The 21,669-nt window shown below is 48.7% G+C and overlaps 1 protein-coding gene across 5 annotated transcripts in view; it reads left to right on the forward strand.

The window, feature by feature from the left end:
- LOC146813014 (killer cell lectin-like receptor subfamily B member 1B allele A) overlaps positions 1-21,669 on the forward strand; it is a 699,061-nt gene that overhangs the window by 259,457 nt on the left and 417,935 nt on the right. For all 5 annotated transcript variants that reach the window (XM_085620039.1, XM_085620037.1, XM_085620038.1 and 2 more), the window contains exon 4: positions 18,929-19,009. In XM_085620039.1, coding sequence (XP_085476165.1) covers positions 18,929-19,009 — 81 coding nt within the window. The remainder of the gene's footprint in view (positions 1-18,928; positions 19,010-21,669) is intronic.

Consider the following 21,669-nt stretch of genomic DNA (forward strand, 5'->3'; position numbering starts at 1 on the left):
GGCACACGAGAACTGTGTGCCATGACGAGTCCAGCTCGTCATGGGCATTCAAAGGGTTAATACGATATGGAGTTTTGTGCAATGTGTGAATTTGAACTGACTTAGAGTTCATGCGCAAACAGCCTACAGCTCTGAGTTTTTACACTGTTTTCACTCTTCCTCGGGAAAGTACCCCCACCCGCAAATAAATGATTTAAGATAAAAAATGTTGCTTAATATATGACTGCAAGGAAGACAGCCATATGCTTTAAGACCGCACTTTTATAGCTAACGGTAGAGTAATTAATCACGGGGGTGAGGGGCTCTGACGAGACGTATAGGTCTCATCAGCTGTAAGTAACTGGAGGACCCAAGCATTTGGCACTTCAAAGTCAGAAAGCATGATGTTTATGTACAAAAGGCCATCATGCGTTATGAGCACACCAATAACAACTCATGCAAAAAATCATATTTGTTTCTTGGTGTCTGCACATTAGATAATGACATACCAGACAATGACAGAAATATTTTTTCGGCCTCAAGTTATAAAATATTTTGCATTTCAGACGGGCGAAAGTACGAATGGCATATTCACCTAAAAACATAAGAAAGAGCTAGATAAAGTTGACGGTGGATAGAATTTTTGATTAAATACCCATGCCATGGAATTCTCATAGTGCTCTCCAAGTGCGCTTTACTCTGATGTCAAAAGTTGTGCTCAGCTTGCTAGAGGTATTTCCACTGCTGCTATTTTTCATGTAAATCACAGGACAGACCACTATTCAAATTATGTAGCAATCACCCCTCCTAGGCGGGGCCATTAGATCTATCAAGCAGAGTGCAGCAGAATTATTTGCTGACATGTAAAGATACTCTAGCGCCTCGATTTCTGAGGATGCTTGTCTGGGCGCTTGCCGGGAGTCGTATGCTCTCAAAAAAGGTACTGAACTGCTCAGATAAACAAACGTGGAAAGATGGGGGAAACGGGGTCCCCAACACGGAGAAATGCTGGGCGGGAGGGGATTCGAAAAGCAGCACCCTGGAGGGGGGGAGAGGGTGTGCTGTAATGGCCAGAACAGCCGCCTTTGGGTCTGAGGAACTGCTTTTGAGTCTTGGTGTCAACTCAACATGCTGTGACTCTGGGCAAATCACATTATCGTGCCTAAAAATCCAAAAATGAATGGCTTGTGTAATGTAATTGAATAGTGTAATTGGTGCTCATGTAAAGCGCGCTAATACCTTCATGCCGAGTACCCGCTATAAACAACTGCAAAAAATAAAGTGTTGGTGTGAGTGGGACTATTAGTCAGACGTCCCAGTGCTTAATGAGCTTGGGGTTTACCGTACAGATCGAAGAATTCCACAATTAATTTATGGTACTTTGTAGTTGTGGAATAAAATGCAGGCTTGTTTGAAATGTTTGATGTGCCGATTAATACGTGGCGCTGACTGTAGTGAGAAAGTAGAAATGAAACAGTGAAGACGACCCGTAGCTGCCTCGCTTTTGCTTTTACTGGCGCAAGGTGCTAACATGGAATGTTTTCAAGCGGCCTTGTATGTCTTACGCTCACATGAGTTCTTACAGACACAGCCGCACAAGTACATCGTGGTTGGGGTGCTAGTTGGTAGTGGTGGTGGCAGCAGTGGTGACGTTGGGAACAGTGGTAGCAATGAAGCCGCAGTGAAGTGCGGAGTAGAGCTCTGAAGGACAGAAGGGCAGAGCAGTATCGGGACTGCTGAATACCAGATGAGCTGCCCCGCACGCAGGTCAAAGGAGCTACTCGGAAATCGTCATTGAAAAGAAATGAGCTGCATCAACGAGGGCAGAGCAGAAGCCGGGGCTGCTCTTTACCACCATGGAAAAAACAGAAGAAGCTGGGTCCAGAAGGAGACCTAAAAAAACATCAGCGAGCGCCTCGCGCTGAAAGTAAAAAGCAGCAGGGGGAGGGGATAGAGGAGGGAGCCTGGGCCTGTTTCCCTTGTGGGAGCGAGTTAGTTAATTACAAACATATGGTTTAAAAGCTCACTCCCGCAAGGGAATTGCCAAACGTGCATGCCTTGCCATTCAAAGCAATGCAACGCGTGCACGTTTTTGCCCGCAAAGCTGTGCCGATTACTAAAGGTCTTTTTCCTATGCAGCGCATGCACGCTGCGTAAGCGAGACCTAACTAGCAAACAAAACAGCCTATCCTGATTGTTTCCTACTATAATCTGTCCTCCTTGCATTATAAGAACAATCCAGGACATGCCTCCCAGGGGGATGGAGCTCCCGTAGATGGACTCTGAACTTACTGGCGGCTGAAGTCTACATTCTCTTGGGGCTGACTGTCTTTACTGGCTAACACCCTGGTAATAAGAGGCTGTTTAGGACATCACAGACAGAAATTCTATCTCTCTTTCTTCCTGTTTCTGTCCTCAAGAGAGAGGGAAAGTAATGCTGCACTTTTACTTTTTCATGGCCTGTATGCTCGTCCTGTGCTGCAGATCTAGATGTCTAATGCCTTTTTAAAGGTTTTGCTGGTGCTGTGGTGTTTGGACTGCCACTGCACCCCTTTCATCTTCAAATCCTAGAATCTTATGCTTTTCATATCAAATGGGTGCTGCATTGCAATCTTGTACTGCAACTACTGAAATTCATTACAGACTAGGGGGCAGATTTACTTATATTTGGAGCCGGTTTCTCCAACCAGTTGATCGCGAGCTGCCAGTAGCTCCCAGACACCTTCAGAGTAGCTCGCAGCCTTTAGTTCATTTTTAAATAAACACAGGGTCACCTTTTTTCTTTTAACCTTAAGGGAAAGCTGTGTTTACAATTTAACCCTGAGCGTAGTTTGAGTAGTAGCGCTACGCTATGCGAAGTGCACTTCGCACTATGCAAGCTATGCGTAGCTACACGAGCCGCATAGTGCGGTAGGGAAAATGCTGTTCGCACTGATTGCACAGTGCCGGATGCTTGTCCGCACTGTGCAACCATTGCAAACGGCATCTTGCACAGTTCAAGCGGTTGATTTCTTCCGCACAATTAGATTTGTACTCGAGCGGCAGATTTCTCAACGAGGACTGGTAGTTTCTCATCGCGAGCAGTCGAAAGCATACGCGACCACTCGCAATGAGAAACCTGACCTCCCCGCTTTGAGAATCTCGCCGGGAGGATTATTTTCCACGCTCGCAATCGGCAACATGATGTTGCTGATCGCGAACTAGGAAAAAGTCTTGCCGGGATGTCATTTTGCTCGCTCGCAGTCGCCAAGTTGACGTTGAGGACCGCGAGCAAGCAAAAAATGCCCGCTACGCTACGCGTTTTTGCACTGTGCTATGTGCAATTCACGTAGCGCGTAGTTGCGCAAACTACGCAAACTACACGAGCGTAGTCCTATGCCCAGGGTTAGTTTACATTATTATTATCAGGTTGCAGATAGCAGCGGCTGATAAGGAGCAGTGCACAGTAAGATTTATGGGCCAGAGCACAGAGGTGAATCACCAATGCACTGAAGTATTTAACACTTAAATAAAAGTCCCTGTCAACTCAATATTGGAGCCAGAGAACAAAAGGATGTTTCGAATGCTTTTAAATGGTAACAAATTGCAATAAAATGTTACCTTAATGCTTAACCCCTCATTTTAATTTTCACCCTTTTCAAAGTGTCGCATTTACAATCAGCAGGCATTCTGCTCCCAGTGGCCAGTAGACACTGTACCATATTTATAACTGAAAAATAGCCATTTTTTCCAAATGGGAGAAATTTAAAGTGATGAAAAGTTTTTCTATGAAACATTAAGTATTAATGTCTTTTTCCACTTTCAATTAAGTCACAAACGTCAATGTTTAATGAAGCATGTTTATTCACCTAAATGTTCTCCCATTTTAAACACATACATTTTTCAGTTATAAATATGGCACCATGTATGTAGGCCACTGGGAGCAGATGCATGGTGTTTGTATATGTGATACTTGGAAATAAGCAAAATTTAAATGACACGTTTTATGGAATCCATATAAACAAACTCTTCAGTTTAATTTTCTCCATACAGTGCCATTATTATAAATGAAGAATACATCCATTTTAAGTTGGAGAAAATCTCAAATGCAGAAAAGCATTTTTTTGCAGACTATTTTTCTGCACTTTCAATTTCCCCAATTGTGTTATACATGTAACGGGTACACATATGGTAAAAGGTATGTCCTGTGCCACAAGTACACACGACACAGTCTCTCAGTAACCAGTACACATATATCCCACTCTTACGCACACATGTTCATGCATCCCCAAGGACCACATTCTAACTGGCAGCCCTGTCATACTGCCACTAGCCAAAGTATTTTGTTCAAACCAGAGCATCTGGCGCTATGAACATTCAGCTTAAAGTCAATTAGGCCAGACATTGGTGCACCTGGTAAAATTGCATGAGAGGCTTAGCCTTCAGTAGCTCACAATGATTTTTAAGAAAACGTGCTGTGCTGCGTCAAATGGAAAAAGCAGGAATGTGCCATATTTACATACGTCTGGCGCATTCTTGCTCTCTCTCTGTGCTGACACACTGAGTGCGGCCTAGTGCCTGCGCAGGCATCCTTGCACCATGGTGCAGGGGAGACTGCGTTACAGGCAGGATTGTTTTTTTGCAGGAAGGGATACCTTCCTGCACAAAATAATCTTCTGAGGCATTTTCCTCTCTCTATGTGCACTTCAGAATGAAGCACACGTGTAAAGAGGAAACAGCGAGGAGAAATAAAGATATTACGCTCATTACGACTCCCTCTGGGAAAGCGTAGCATTTTGACTCATTCCAAGGTGTACTAATCTTAGTAAATCTGGAAATGACTCAAAAAACATGAGTGGATGCGTGGGAACACCCAAGCTCCATCCATTCCCAGGGCAAAGTAATGCCAGGCAATGACTTGCGCTGCCTTGCATTACTCAAGATTTACTATGCCACACAGAGCCATGCAAGGTGGTTCTTTCACGCAAAGGCAACGCCAGCCAAGAGAACACTTTACCAATGTTACAAATTTGCAAAGTCCTTCCACTCTAGGAGGGATCCTCATTCCACTGAGACAGACACATTGTTGTTTTCACCTAGAACATTATAAGAGGAATTTTGCTGTTTCTGATTATTGTGTTGCATTGTCTTTGTTCATTGATTTCTATCCTGCCCACTTCTGGTATCCTGTTAGCTGCCCCTTCTTTCCAACTTACAGTTGTCAGTCAGCCATTCCTTCATCTCTCGCACACAATCATCTGGTTGCAGTCTGTCTCTTGGGTGCGGCCCAATGCTGCTTTAGCATCACAAGCAACATTGTCGCACTAATGTTTGCCACAAATCATCAGAACTCCAAGGGTCGGACGGAGCTCTTTGAGCTCCACTGCGACCGTGTACATTGTTCTTGTGTGATTACCAGGTTCTCACCTCCCTTCCTTTTGGTACAGAGTGTAAACATGTTCGTTTATTGTGAAAGTTATATATTAAAAAAAAGATTGCATTTGGTTTGGTGCCTTAGGAAATGTATTATGGACTGAATAATGTGGTTGTGTGTTGGGAGCGTAGTATTCCTATTCTGAAAATGTTAATACTCTTAAAAGGTTTTGCAAATGATCATGTGTTTTTAAGGATTTTTAATTGTGATTACTTATTGTGCACTGTATGTTTTATGGCAAGACACATCGAAATAGACTATATGATATATCCACCAAACATTGTCGGATGTTGGACATCCCATTTGCCTGTGTCACATTTTCACCACATCATTTAGAAATCAGGGACTTCCAGGTTTCTGACAGTGCAGCCTCAGCTGACTCTGATGAGGGAAGCCATTCACTGGTGTCCCAAATGCTACAAGGAAACTGGCTTAAGAGAATTCAGAGACTGGCTGTCAGGGCCTCACCAATTGTATACCGACATACACTACACACTCCCTGTTAGACCTGGCACCATTGGCGTGGGTCACCCTTCCATTTTTGTCTGTGCCTCAATGTGTTTTTGTGTTGGTGTTAGCTGCTCAGGGCACTGTGCCACTGCCATCCAGTGCCACAGTGCAAGTGCTCCCTATGGTAAAATGTATTATGTGAATTGACTTCCACGTTTGGTTTATTTGGTTTACTATCAGTCCCTAGTAGAGTGCACCAGGGGTGCCCAGGGCTTGTATATCCAAATGCTGCTAGTGGGCTTGCAGCACTGGTTGTGCCACCCACCGAAGCAGCGGGGTAAAATGTGTCTAGGGTCTGCCACTGCAGAACCTGCGCGCGGTCTGGTACCGTCGCGCTGACTGAGCAAGTGTCCCCACTTGCCAGTCCCTAAACCTTCCCTTAACTACATGTTAGTCACCCCTCTGGTAGGCCCAAGCGCAGGGTGCATTGTAGGTCTAAGGTAGGACATGCCCTGATGTGTGTGGCATGTCTTAATAGTGAATTACAGCCATTTTCGTTTTTCACTATTGAAGGCTACCTGCTCTCCATAGGCCAGAATGGGCTGCTGGGATCGCTACACGCTGTGACCCCAGTGGACTCAGAGAGCATGGTAGAAAGTCATGTTTAGTATGCCTGAACTCGGGGTAATAAAGTACATCTTTTAGTAAAGGTTATTTTAATATCCTGGGTTTGCAAATGCTACTTTTAGAAAGTTAGCCTTTGCGTGCCTAACCATCTCAGTCCGCCTCTGCTGTGTGTGTGTGTTCTGCCTAGCAACAGTACAGGAGCAGGGCTGGGAGATTCCAGGAGACAGGTTGGCTGCCAGGTGGTGGGTAGAGAGATTACACCAGGATGGGTGGGAGGAGTGCACCCTGACTCTTGAATAGACCTGTGCTCTGCCACCACAAAGCCGGCGCCGCCCCCTGTGGAGCGGCTGATGTCTCTGCCCTGCTGCTGAAAGGAACAAGCCGAGTCACCACAACAGAGTGCTCCAAAACTGGACTGAGCCAGGCCCAGGCCCCCTGGCGCTAAAGAACAAAAGAATCCCTGTATAAAAGTAGGAGCCTGGCTCCTAAGAAATCAGATCCAGATTGAACCACGAAGGAACTCTGCCCGACTAGAAGGACCTGGAAGAAGCTGAAGGAGGAGTAACTTTCCCTGACCTGAGGGACTGGCCTGCAGTAGGTGCCTTGCTGAGGAAGGAGAGGAAAAAGACTGAAAGAGACTTTTGCACTTTGTTCTTCAACTATCTCCAAGGGCTTGGAAGAAGAGCTTGCCCCCTGAACTGAACCCCAGGACCAGTGGGTTCACCGTGTCTCCGCTCGTCTGAGAATTCGAGCCGTGTGCTTTCTCCCGCCGGAGTGCCCTGCGCACCTTCGCATCCCTCCTAGGGCCGTGACACCCAGAAGCCTGGCCGCCTCCACTCGCCGAGAGCCCCGCTCTACCTGAGTCGCTCTGGACCCATCGAGCCTGGCCGCCCCGCTTCCCTGTCACCTGCCTGCTACTGGAGCGCGCTTGGTGCCCTCTCGCCCTCCCGCCGGATTTCTAGTGGGGAAGTGAAATCCAGCCTCGGACGGCCGCCCGTACGTCGTAACGTATCCGGCCGCCCCGCTTCACCTCCCAGCCTGAGTCTGACCGTGCCGCCCTCCGCAGTGACCTCCAGCACAGTCCGTGTCGGAGGCCCTGGGCCGCACCTGTCTACCGAGAGCCGCCCGCTGAATTCTTGATCCGGAAGACCCACGAGGTGCAGAACCTGCATCTCCCCTGAAGACTCGTCCAAGCACATTGCACGTTCCCAGGTACAGTGAACCCTCTATCGGACTCGGGGTCCGCAACGTTCTGATTTCCCCGTATCACTGTATCCCGGGTGCACTGCGCATCACCGTGACTGGACCGACTCAACCGAGCCCGGTGAAGCGCTCGTGATCGAATAAATTACCAAAGACAAGAACAGTGCCTAATTATCATCTTGTGGCTTCCATTTCGCAACCGTTATTGATGGTCTTGTACATGCCTGCGTAACAAAGAATCTTTTATATAAAGCATCCGTATTTTTGATACAACTTACGCCTGGTGTCCGTTTGTGGGGGATCGTTGTGATTTACTGTGTGTTATCATAAATGCTTAACTGACTAGCGCCCTGAAGTTTAGCCCGGACTGCTCGCGCCACACTACCTATAGGGTGAGCAGGGGTTGTTCTGAAGGGGTAATTCCCTCGCCCTGAATAGAAGAAGGGACCGCTGCTTGTCACAAGTACCTACCTGTGCCAACCAGAGGTTCCCCATTCTAACATTGGTGGCAGCGGCGGGATTTCGAAATTGCATTTATGATTTACATACAGTGAATTATTGATCACCACGTAGAGCAGACCGATAACGTAGCCACAGATTGATTGACAGTTGTTGCTAAAGAAGAATCTCCCCCTTAAGAAACCATGCCTAGCTCAGTCAACGGAGGCGGAGCGTCCTCTGTATTCTCTGGAGTGGATGACATCGATTGGGAGCCCGAGGCACTGAGGAAGTGCACAAACGATGTCCTGAAGGGATATCTCTCCAAGTACCGAATCAAGCAAAGTGGACTAAGCAACAAGGATCAGTACGTGACAGCGCTGAGAGCCTGGCACGAATCCAAGTTCCCAGAGAATGCACAAGAGGTGATACCCCCCGAAGGTGTTTTTGAGCCTAGCAGAGGCCTGTCGCCAGAAGAGTTGGCCGACAGGAGTGCCGCCCGAGCACACGAGGTGGAGATGGCAAAACTGCAAATGGAGAGAGAAAGGCAGAAACTGGCCATGGAGCATGAGGTAAAAATGAGGGAGTTGGATCTCAAGGCCAGGAGTTTAGACAACTCACCCTCTGGTGGCAGCAATTCAACAGAGTCAAGGGTGCACATTCCTAAAGATGTAGTCAAAGAATATTATAAGCAGGATGATATTGGGCAGTGGTTTAGGGCCTATGAAGTAGCCATGTCCTCCCACCGGGTCCCTGAGAAGGATTGGGGAGCGGGGTTGTGGGGAAGGTTCCTAAGTGAGGGGCGGGACACACTGCTGGATCTCCCCTCGGAGGTCAAGACATCCTATCCACACATGAAGGAGGCTCTTATGACAAGGTATGGGTTAACTCCTGAATTGTACAGACAGAGATTTAGGGATTGCACCAAGAAACCTGGTACCACTTATGTAGAATATGTGACCTTTTTTTGCAGAGCGCTGGATGGTTGGGTGAAGGGTAGCAAAGTGGATGTTTACCAAGGGCTGTTTGATTTAATTGCATGGGAGCACTTGTCGGATAATTGTTTTCCTGAGCTACGCCAACACCTGATCGATAGCAAGCTGTCCAACCCGAGGAAGCTTGCTGAGGAGGCGGACCGCTGGGTCAGCACCCGGGTCCACAAGGGTCCCGTGGGAGGCCCCGCCAAAGGTGTTCAGGGTCCCCAGCAGAAGAGTGGGGGGGACAAGGGTAAACAGAGGGAGTTCTACAAAGGGCCCCAAAGTAATTCCCAAGGGAACCAAGGGAAAGGTTCTCAGCCACCCCCACCCCCGAAGCAGACCGGGGCCCCGACAGGTAACCCTGTTCAAAGAGGGCCCCTCAGATGTTACAGGTGTAACAACCTGGGGCACATTTCCGTGGATCCCAAGTGCCCCCTGTATGGTAAACCAGCACCCTCTGGTGCTTCACCCCCCAAGCAGGTGAATAGTGTAGCCTTGGGGAGGGAGATAGATGTCCAAGGGGCGGGGGATCCCGTGCAGATGACCCTAGTCTCATTAGGAGACAGTGAGATGGTCGCTGAGGCCCAGCTGCCCCCCAATACTCAAAAGTATGGGCAGTGGGTGACCATAAATGGCAAGAGGGTGGGGGCTCTTAGAGATACAGGAGCCAGTGTGACTGCTGTCAAGCAACACCTGGTGTCTCAAGAGCAGGTTGTCCCGCACGCATTCTGCCGTGTTGTCAACGCCGACAACACAGAGAGTCAGTGTCCAATGGCTCAGGTTCCCTTTGAGTGGGGGGGGGTCTCTGGTACTCTGCAAGTTGCTGTGAGAGAGGCCATGCCTGTTGATTGTCTCCTAGGTAACGATTTGGAGAGCTCCCCTTGGGAAAAGGTGGAGAAGACAACCCACCTGCGGATGGTGGGCTTGCCTGATTGGGCGTGCGTGACCACCCGGTCGATGGCAGCCAGTAGGGGTGTTGAAGGAACCCTGGAGCCTGAGGGAGAGGCCCAGGAACCGGCCTTAGAGAGAGGGCAAGGGAGGCACGGGAATCCGGCTCCTGAAGTTCCCACGGCCCAGGAGGAAGCAGACCTTGAGGGGGATGCCCTGGAGCCTACCGGGGAACAGATAGCCGAACTGGGGGACCTGCCTGAGCTGACCCATTGGCAGCAAGAAGGAGGCCCCACCAGGGAGGAATTCTGCAGGGAGCAGAAAGAGTGCCCCTCTCTAGAGGGTATGCGGCAGCAGGCTGCAGCCCAGGCCAATGGTGATCAGTCCGGAACTCACTTGATCTACTGGGAGAACGACCTCCTATACTCAGAGCCTAAGGTTGCTGAACCTGGGTCAGCCCGTGCGCTGGTGGTACCCCAGAAGTTCAGAGCCTTCCTACTGGGGCTGGCTCACGACGTACCGTTAGCAGGACATTTGGGGCAGGACAAGACCTTTGAAAGGCTTGTCACCCACTTTTATTGGCCCCAAATGCGCAGGAGTTCTGACACTCACTGCAGGACATGCCAGACTTGCCAGGCAAGTGGCAAGAGTGGAAGGAAGCTGAAAGCTCCACTCCAACCTTTCCCTGTGGTCAGTACCCCATTCCAGCGGGTGGGGATTGACATTGTGGGGCCCCTGGACCCCAAGACAGCCATGGGCAACAGGTTTATCCTGGTCTTGGTGGACCATGCCACCCGGTACCCTGAAGCCATCCCTCTGAGGACAGTGACGGCCCCCGTGGTGGGACGGGCACTGATGGGAATTTTCTCACGAGTAGGATTCCCTCTAGAGGTGGTGTCTGACAGGGGGACCAACTTCATATCGAAATATATGAAGTCCCTTTGGCAAGAGTGTGGTGTAACCTACAAGTTCACCACCCCTTACCATCCCCAAGGAAACGGGTTGGTTGAGCGCTTCAACCGAACCCTGAAGGGCATGATTATGGGTCTCGAGGAACCCATGAGGCGTAAGTGGGACGTCCTCTTACCCTGCCTTCTCTTTGCGTACCGCGAGGTGCCACAAAAGTCTCTAGGGTTCAGTCCCTTTGAGCTTTTGTACGGCCACCCAGTACGAGGACCTCTTAGTCTGGTCAAGGAAGGCTGGGAGCAATCTCCCAGGAAACCTCCCCAGAATGTATACAGTTACATGCTGGCTTTCCGGAACCAGACTAGGCGTTTCAGGCAACTTGCTGAGGCAAACCTGGAAGCCAGCCAGGAGGAAATGAAGCGGTGGTACGACCAGAATGCCACTCTGGTTGAGCTTCAACCTGGCCAAAAAGTGTGGGTCCTGGCCCCTGTGGAGCCTTGTGCACTCCAGGACAAGTGGACAGGACCCTTTGAGATTGTGGAGCGCAAGAGTTCTGTCACCTACTTGGTGGACTTGCGGTCTCCTAGGAACCCCTTAAGGGTCCTACATGTCAATCGACTGAAGCCCCACTTGGAGAGGTCCGAAGTGGGCATGCTCTTGGCCACCGATGATGGGATGGAAGAGGAGTCCGAGCCTCTTCCTGACCTCTTGGTAGCCTCAGAGCGAGACGGGTCAGTGGATGGAGTTAACCTCTCACCCACCCTGACCCCTGAGCAACAGGGTGACTGCCGCCAGCTGCTGGGGCAGTTTCCCGACCTGTTCTCCCTGGTTCCCAGTATCACAAATTGGTGCGTCCATGATGTGGATACGGGAGACAGCTTACCTGTGAAGCACAAGGCCTACCGGGTAACTGACAGGGTCAGGGCCTGCATCAAAGAGGAGGTCTCGAAGATGCTTGCTCTAGGGGTGGTTGAGTCCTCCAGCAGTCCTTGGGCCAGCCCAGTGGTCTTGGTCCCAAAGGCTGCAGCGCCGGGTGCCACGCCCGAACTCCGGTTCTGTGTGGACTACCGAGGACTCAACTCAGTCACGAAGACTGACGCGCACCCCATCCCCAGAGCTGATGAGCTCATCGATCGGTTAGGGGCTGCACGGTACCTCAGCACGTTTGACTTAACGTCTGGGTACTGGCAGATCGCCTTAACTGATGGGGCCAAAGAGAGGTCCGCATTCTCTACACCAGATGGGCATTACCAGTTCCGGGTGATGCCCTTTGGGATGAAGAATGCCCCTGCCACCTTCCAGAGGTTGGTCAACCAGGTGTTGGCTGGGCTGACCGAGTTCAGCGCCGCCTACCTGGATGACATCGCAGTGTTCAGCGGCACATGGGAAGAACACCTGCAACATCTCTGGGAAGTGTTGATGGCGCTGCGCAAGGCAGGCCTCACGATCAAGGCAAGCAAGTGTCAGATCGGGCAGGGTTCAGTGGTGTACTTGGGACACCAAGTGGGGAGCGGCCAGGTGGCGCCCCTCCAACCCAAAGTTGAAACCATCCTGGCTTGGGAGCCCCCAAAGACCCAGACGGAGGTGAGGGCCTTTTTAGGACTCACCGGGTACTACAGGAGGTTTGTCAAGGGGTATGGCAGCATCGTTGCCCCCTTGACAGAGCTGACTTCGAAGAAGCAGCCCAGAAAAGTGATATGGACTGACACCTGTCAGAAAGCCTTCGACACCCTGAAAACTGCCATGTGCACGGCGCCCGTGCTCTTGGCTCCTGACTTCTCCAAAGAGTTCCTGGTGCAGACGGATGCATCAGAGCATGGTGTGGGGGCTGTTCTCTCACAGATCACTGAGGAGGGCTTTGACCAACCCGTAGCCTTTATTAGCAGGAGGCTACTTCCCCGGGAACAAAGGTGGAGTGCGATAGAACGAGAAGCATTTGCTGTGGTCTGGGCGCTGAAGAAGCTAAGACCCTACTTGTTTGGGTCTCACTTCCGGGTTCAGACCGACCACAGGCCCCTCAGATGGTTGATGCAAATAAGGGGTGAGAACCCAAAACTGTTGAGGTGGTCCATCTCCCTACAGGGTATGGACTTTACGGTGGAGCATCGCCCTGGCACAGATCACGCCAATGCTGACGGTCTGTCCAGGTTTTTCCGCCTTAGTGATGCAGAACTCCCTGGGGTAGGGTAGTTCTCCCCACTTTTCAGCTGGAGGGGACACGTGTTAGACCTGGCACCATTGGCGTGGGTCACCCTTCCATTTTTGTCTGTGCCTCAATGTGTTTTTGTGTTGGTGTTAGCTGCTCAGGGCACTGTGCCACTGCCATCCAGTGCCACAGTGCAAGTGCTCCCTATGGTAAAATGTATTATGTGAATTGACTTCCACGTTTGGTTTATTTGGTTTACTATCAGTCCCTAGTAGAGTGCACCAGGGGTGCCCAGGGCTTGTATATCCAAATGCTGCTAGTGGGCTTGCAGCACTGGTTGTGCCACCCACCGAAGCAGCGGGGTAAAATGTGTCTAGGGTCTGCCACTGCAGAACCTGCGCGCGGTCTGGTACCGTCGCGCTGACTGAGCAAGTGTCCCCACTTGCCAGTCCCTAAACCTTCCCTTAACTACATGTTAGTCACCCCTCTGGTAGGCCCAAGCGCAGGGTGCATTGTAGGTCTAAGGTAGGACATGCCCTGATGTGTGTGGCATGTCTTAATAGTGAATTACAGCCATTTTCGTTTTTCACTATTGAAGGCTACCTGCTCTCCATAGGCCAGAATGGGCTGCTGGGATCGCTACACGCTGTGACCCCAGTGGACTCAGAGAGCATGGTAGAAAGTCATGTTTAGTATGCCTGAACTCGGGGTAATAAAGTACATCTTTTAGTAAAGGTTATTTTAATATCCTGGGTTTGCAAATGCTACTTTTAGAAAGTTAGCCTTTGCGTGCCTAACCATCTCAGTCCGCCTCTGCTGTGTGTGTGTGTTCTGCCTAGCAACAGTACAGGAGCAGGGCTGGGGTATTCCAGGAGACAGGTTGGCTGCCAGGTGGTGGGTAGAGAGATTACACCAGGATGGGTGGGAGGAGTGCACCCTGACTCTTGAATAGACCTGTGCTCTGCCACCACAAAGCCGGCGCCGCCCCCTGTGGAGCGGCTGATGTCTCTGCCCTGCTGCTGAAAGGAACAAGCCGAGTCACCACAACAGAGTGCTCCAAAACTGGACTGAGCCAGGCCCAGGCCCCCTGGCGCTAAAGAACAAAAGAATCCCTGTATAAAAGTAGGAGCCTGGCTCCTAAGAAATCAGATCCAGATTGAACCACGAAGGAACTCTGCCCGACTAGAAGGACCTGGAAGAAGCTGAAGGAGGAGTAACTTTCCCTGACCTGAGGGACTGGCCTGCAGTAGGTGCCTTGCTGAGGAAGGAGAGGAAAAAGACTGAAAGAGACTTTTGCACTTTGTTCTTCAACTATCTCCAAGGGCTTGGAAGAAGAGCTTGCCCCCTGAACTGAACCCCAGGACCAGTGGGTTCACCGTGTCTCCGCTCGTCTGAGAATTCGAGCCGTGTGCTTTCTCCCGCCGGAGTGCCCTGCGCACCTTCGCATCCCTCCTAGGGCCGTGACACCCAGAAGCCTGGCCGCCTCCACTCGCCGAGAGCCCCGCTCTACCTGAGTCGCTCTGGACCCATCGAGCCTGGCCGCCCCGCTTCCCTGTCACCTGCCTGCTACTGGAGCGCGCTTGGTGCCCTCTCGCCCTCCCGCCGGATTTCTAGTGGGGAAGTGAAATCCAGCCTCGGACGGCCGCCCGTACGTCGTAACGTATCCGGCCGCCCCGCTTCACCTCCCAGCCTGAGTCTGACCGTGCCGCCCTCCGCAGTGACCTCCAGCACAGTCCGTGTCGGAGGCCCTGGGCCGCACCTGTCTACCGAGAGCCGCCCGCTGAATTCTTGATCCGGAAGACCCACGAGGTGCAGAACCTGCATCTCCCCTGAAGACTCGTCCAAGCACATCGCACGTTCCCAGGTACAGTGAACCCTCTATCGGACTCGGGGTCCGCAACGTTCTGATTTCCCCGTATCACTGTATCCCGGGTGCACTGCGCATCACCGTGACTGGACCGACTCAACCGAGCCCGGTGAAGCGCTCGTGATCGAATAAATTACCAAAGACAAGAACAGTGCCTAATTATCATCTTGTGGCTTCCATTTCGCAACCGTTATTGATGGTCTTGTACATGCCTGCGTAACAAAGAATCTTTTATATAAAGCATCCGTATTTTTGATACAACTTACGCCTGGTGTCCGTTTGTGGGGGATCGTTGTGATTTACTGTGTGTTATCATAAATGCTTAACTGACTAGCGCCCTGAAGTTTAGCCCGGACTGCTCGCGCCACACTACCTATAGGGTGAGCAGGGGTTGTTCTGAAGGGGTAATTCCCTCGCCCTGAATAGAAGAAGGGACCGCTGCTTGTCACAAGTACCTACCTGTGCCAACCAGAGGTTCCCCATTCTAACACTCCCTATACTCCTGTCCTGACATTACAGTAATGTGTGAAGTCAGGGAAAGAGAGAGTGAGAGAGAAACCAAAACTATTCCTTCTATCTGGTTAAGAAGTGGATGTGGGCTTCTTCAGTGGTGCAGCCAATCACAGGTAGGAATACTCTCACCCCTTCAGAAGGAGTATAAGGTAGAAATGAAGGGACCACAGACCATCTGTGGTTTCACACATGTTATAGTCTACAGAACAAAAAAACAATTTCATTTACTAGTTTCCACAGTAGAAATATTGATGATGAGCCTGTAGGGAAGACCTCAGTACTTAGCTCAGGCGTCGTGATCTTCCAACGGAGGAGATGCAATGGTTTGGGCCTCTACATCCTAAAGAACGCTGAGGCCGTAGCTGTCAAGGGGTGCCACTGGGCCTTTTTTAGGTCAAACATAGCAGTAGCGCGCAAGCGTTGCTCGCTCTGTGAGACTGCTTTAGTAGAGTATTGGAGAGAAGTCGCACCCACTCTCCTCCCATATTTTTCATTGCCTTGTGTCAATGTCTTTCGTAAATGCTGCCTTCAGATTCATTAATAGGCTAGTCAGTCCCTCCTTAGTACTGCCTTGTCTTCATTTGTAACCTCCAATGGCAACTGGCCCTTTTACTTCAATTGCTACATGGGACCTGTTACTTAGTCTGTACGCACTATTTACTTTATTGAGTTTCCCTTACTGCAGGCCGGACATGTGCCGCGTCAGCTGAAACTGCTTGTGTTTTTTTAAGCAGCATGGCCGCCCCCGTAACACAGGTGCTTGCTTTCAGTCACTTTAACCTGGCATTATCTTGTGTCTGTTTCAGCCCCGCAAGTAAAATGGATTTAGAAATGATTAGCGAATTAACCCCTTCAGCGCGGCGCGGATTCCCGCGCCACGCTGAAGGTTCGTTGCGTGGGCGGGCTCATGACGGAACGGTTCCGTCATGAGCACAGCCCAACCGACGCTCATGACGGAACCGTTCCGTCATGAGTGTCGAAGGGGTTAAGTAATGTGACTACCACCAATACCACCACCAATAACACCACCACTAATACCACCAGCAACACCACCAATACCACTACCACCACAAATACCATCACCACCACCAATACCACCAACACCACCAATATCACCACCACCAGTACCACTACCACCAATACCAAGACCACCGATATCATTACCACCAATACCAAGATCACCATCAATACCACCACCACCACCACCAATACCACCACCACCACCACCACCACCAAGACCACTACCACCACCACCACCAATACCACCACCAATACCATCACCACCACCATCGATACCACCACCTCCACCACCACCAATACTATCACCACCACCACCAACACCACCACCACCAATACCAACACCACCAATACCACCACCACCAATACCATAACCACCACCAATACCACCACCACCACCAATACCACCATCAATACCAACACCACCAATACCACCACCACCAAGACCAATACCACTAATACCACCCCCACCAATACCATCACCACCAATGCCTCCACCACCAATACCACCACCACCACCAATACCACCACCACCACCAACACCAATATCACCACCACCAATACCACCACTACCAATACCACCACCACCAATATCACCACCAGCAATCCAACCACCACTGCCACCACTAATACCACCACCAATACCACCATCACTGCCACTACCATCACCAATACTGCCACCACCAATACCACCACCAATACCACCACTAATACCACCACCAATACCACCACCAATACCACCACCACCACCACCAATACCACTACCCCCACCAAAATCACCACCAGCAATACCACAACCACCACCAATACCACCACCACCAATACCAATACCACCACCACCAATACCACCACCACCAATAACTCCGCCACCAATACCACCACCAACAATACCACCATCACCACCAATACCACCACCACCAATAACACCACCACCAATACCACCACCACCACCAATACCACCACCACCAATATCACCACCCCAATGCCACCACCACTACCACCACAACTAATATCACCACCAATACCACCATCACCACCACTACCACCACCAATACCGCCACCGCCAATACCACCACTAATACCACCCTGCCTACCAATTTCAGTAGATAGAGCTTTGTGTTACTTTGCATGACTTTGCACTGGTGGAAAGACTTGATAAATATGTCCTTACATGTTATGTGGAGATCGTACTTCCAGTCCAGCGCAGGTTTTACGACTTGCTGTGTTGGCTTGCTTCAACTCAATCCAATAAACTTGTACACATTTAGTGAAAGCGCAGAAGTGGAGACGTGATATCTTCCTCAAATGGAGTGACAAGCCTACCTTGTTCCATAACAAATATTTAGCAATTGATATTTGAATGTTAAACCTACTTTTGATAGATGTGTCCTCCTTTCATGCCAACCAGCCTTCCTCAGCTGTTAATTTGGATTGAAAAGGCTGGGTTGTCAGATGCAGAACATCTGTGCTTCATCAAATAGTCGTAACAAGGCCCTGTGGCAGGGACAGAAGAACCACAGCATCTTATGTCCTTCATCTTTGACCATCTTTCAACAGCAACAAAAGGGTACATGTGACAGTACACTACAATCTCACTGTACTGAAACATTCTACCAATGGTTGTCTGCACATTAAAGTAGGCCTAGGACAGATGTCTACTCAGCCATGTCATTGTAGTGTCACATTTAGTGATAAAGAACTACACCCTAAGCCCGGCAGCAATAGGTATTAGGACTGCTAGAAGGAATGAATTGTGTGGCATTTGAAACCAATATGCTTTATGGGTAAGGTTAGCAGAAGGCTCTAAGTCACTGAGGGTGCAATGATCCTGTGCTAGGCTTTGTTTAACAAATATTTTATTTTAGATGTGTTAGTTTAACTGAATCAACTGAAGTGCATCAAGACTACAACTCCCATGATTCATTCCGTTGTTAAAGTAAACCTTACAAGTGGAGCACTGACTCTTTGCTGACATGGCATCATCTGGTAACCTTATTTCTTGGGGTCCATACAGTGATACAAATGACCATAAAGAGGGGGTCTAGTGAGACCAGCAAAGTCTAAAGAGAAAGTCGCTCTCACTGCAGGTGCCCTACTTCACTCCCTCCAGAGCACAGGCTCTACCTCCCCCCCACCCCACATACACTTTTACTTTCTAGTTTTAGGGTCACTAAAACCATAGCACCAATGGAATCCAAATTAACCGAGACTAACCTACATGTTCTAATATTGTACACATTCACAGTTTGGATTAGCAAACTTTTATATTCCAATGACTGCATTGATGTTTTTTAAATGAAAGAAAACAGCGGAATAATTCATTCTTCGTAGAATAAACAGAGGATGAACTGGAGACATGTCAATTACAAGGACTGTGATGGTCAGTTTCCTTGAGGTGTATAGAAGTACCATTGAGAGATTGACCACTTCCTCTCACTCCCATTCCTTCCCATTTGCATTCCACTCTAATGTTTCTTTAATTTCTGGCTCCTCTCTTGCTTCAGATTTCAAGTTGCAGCAGGAGAACGGGGACCTGAGGATGAGTGTGAAACAAAGAGATAAATGTGATTGCACCACTAAATCAGGTAACTTCAAAATTATCCTTTCAACAATGGTTTATGTTGCTTCATGTTCTCAAAAGTAGAATATATATCACAAAAGCCTCTTTTCCCCTTTACAGTTTAGGATTATATGGCCTACAAGTGGTCCAGTGGGGTCCTCAGAATGACTTTGCTACTGAAGGGGCACTCACCAGGTAGAGCAGGTGGGAGAGCATCCTGTGGCTCTGTCTCGTAGAGGCAAGAGTAGGTTACACCAAGGAAAAACTATTAAACTAAAACAGCCTATCCTGATTGTTTACTACTATGATCTATTCTCCTAGCATCATCAGAGCAATCCAGGACATGCCTCCCAGGGGGATGGAGCTCCCGTAGATGGACAATGAACTTACTTGCGGCTGAAGCCTACATTCTCTTGGGGCTGACTGTCTTTACTGGCTAACGCCCTGGGAAAAAGAGGCTGTTTAGGACATCACAGACAGAATTTTTTTCTCTCGTTCTTCCTGTTACTGTCCTCAAGAGAGAGGGAAAGTTATGCTGCATTTTTACTTTATCAAGGCCTGTATGCTTGCCCTCTGCTGTAGATAAAGATGTCTAAAGCCTTTTTAAAGGTGTTGCCTGGTGCTGTGGTGTGTTGACTGCCACTGCACCCCTTTCATCTTCAAATCCTAGAATCTTATGCTTTTCATATCAAATGGGTGCTGCATTGCAATCTTGTACTGCAACTACTGCAATTCATTACAGACTAGGGGGCAGATTTACTCATATTTGCAGCCAGTTTCTACAACCAGTTGATCGTTAGCTGCCAGTAGCTCCCAGACACCTTCAGAGTAGCTCACAGCCTTAAGTTCATCTTTAAATATACACAGGGTCACCTTTTTCTTTTAACCTTAAGGGAAAGCTGTGTATACATTATTATTATCAGGTTGCAGATAGCAGCGGCTGATAATGAGCAGTCCACAGTAAGATTTATGGGCCAGGGCACAGAGGTGAATCACCAATGCACTGAAGTATTTAACACTTAAATAAAAGTCCCTGTCAACTCAATATTGGAGCCAGAGAACAAAAGGATGTTTTGAATGCTTTTAAATGGTAACAAATTACAATAAAACGTTACTTTAATGCTTAACCACTCATTTGAATGTTCTCCCTTTTCAAAGTGTCGCATTTACAAGCAGCAGGCCTTCTCCTCCCAGTGGCCAGTGACACTGTGCAATATTTATAACTGAAAAATAGCAATTTTTTCCAAATGGGAGAAATTTAAAGTGAAGAAAAGTTTTTCTATGAAATATTAAGTATTAATGTCTTTCTCCACTTTCAATTAAGTCACAAACGTCTTAATGTTTTATAAAGCATGTTTATTCACGTAAATGTTCTCCCATTTTATACATTTTTCAGTTATAAATATGGCACCATGTCTGTTGGCCAATGGGAGCAGATACTTGGAAATAAGCGAATATTAAATGATAAGTTTCATGGGATCCATATAGACAAACTCTTCACTTTAATTTTCTCTATACAGTGTCATTATTATAAATGAAGAATACATCCATTTTAAGTTGGAAAAAATCTAAAGTGCAGAAAAGTATTTTTTTTGCAGTCTATTTTTCTGCACTTCAAATTTCCCCATTTGTGTTATACATGTAAAGGGGACACCTATGGCAAAAGGTATGTCCTGTGCCACAAGTGCACACGACACAGTCTCTTAGTCATCAGTACACATATATCCCACTCTTACGCACACATGTTCATGCATCCCCAAAGACCACACTCTAACTAGCAGCCCTGTCATAGTGCCACTAGCCAAAGTATTTTGCTCAAACCATAGCATCTAGCGCTATGAACGTTCAGCTTAAAGTCAATTAGGCCAGGCATTGGGGCTCCTGGTAACATTGCATGAGTGGCTTAGCCTTCAGTAGATCACAATGATTTTTAAGACAACTTGCTGTGCTGCGTCAAATGGAAAAAGCAGGAATGTGCCATATTTACAAACGTCTGGCGCATTCTTGCTCTCTCTCTGTGCTGACACACTGAGTGCGGCCTAGTGCCTGCGCAGGCACCCTTGCACCATGGTGCAGGGGAGACTGCGTTACAGGCAGGATTGTTTTTTTGCAGGAAGGGATACCTTCCTGCACAAAATAATCCTCTGATGCATTTTCCTCTTTCTATGTGCACTTCAGAATGAAGCACACGTGTAAAGAGGAAACAGCGAGGAGAAATAAAGATTTTACGCTCATTATGACTCCCCCTGGGAAAACGTAGCATTTTGACTAATTTTAAGGTTTACTAATCTTAGTAAATCTGGAAATGACTCAAAAAGCATAAGTGGATGCGTGTGAACACCTAAGCTCCATCCATGGAACACATTCCCAGGGCAAAGTAATGCCAGGCAATGACTTGCGCTGCCTTGCATTACTCCAGATTTACTGTGCCACACAGAGCCATGCAAGGTGGTTCTTTCACGCAAAGGCAACGCCAGCCAAGAGAACACTTTACCCATGTTACAAATTTGCAAAGTCCTTTCACTCTAGGAGGGATCCTCATTCCACTGAGAGAGACACATTGTTGTTTTCACCTAGAACATTATAAGAGGAATTTTGCTGTTTCTGATTATTGTGTTGCATTGTTTTGTTCATTGATTTATGCCCTGCCCACTGCTGGTATCATGTTAGCTGCCCCTCTTTCCA

This window comes from Triturus cristatus, chromosome 7 (assembly GCF_964204655.1).
Source record: "Triturus cristatus chromosome 7, aTriCri1.1, whole genome shotgun sequence".
Taxonomy (NCBI): domain Eukaryota; kingdom Metazoa; phylum Chordata; class Amphibia; order Caudata; family Salamandridae; genus Triturus; species Triturus cristatus.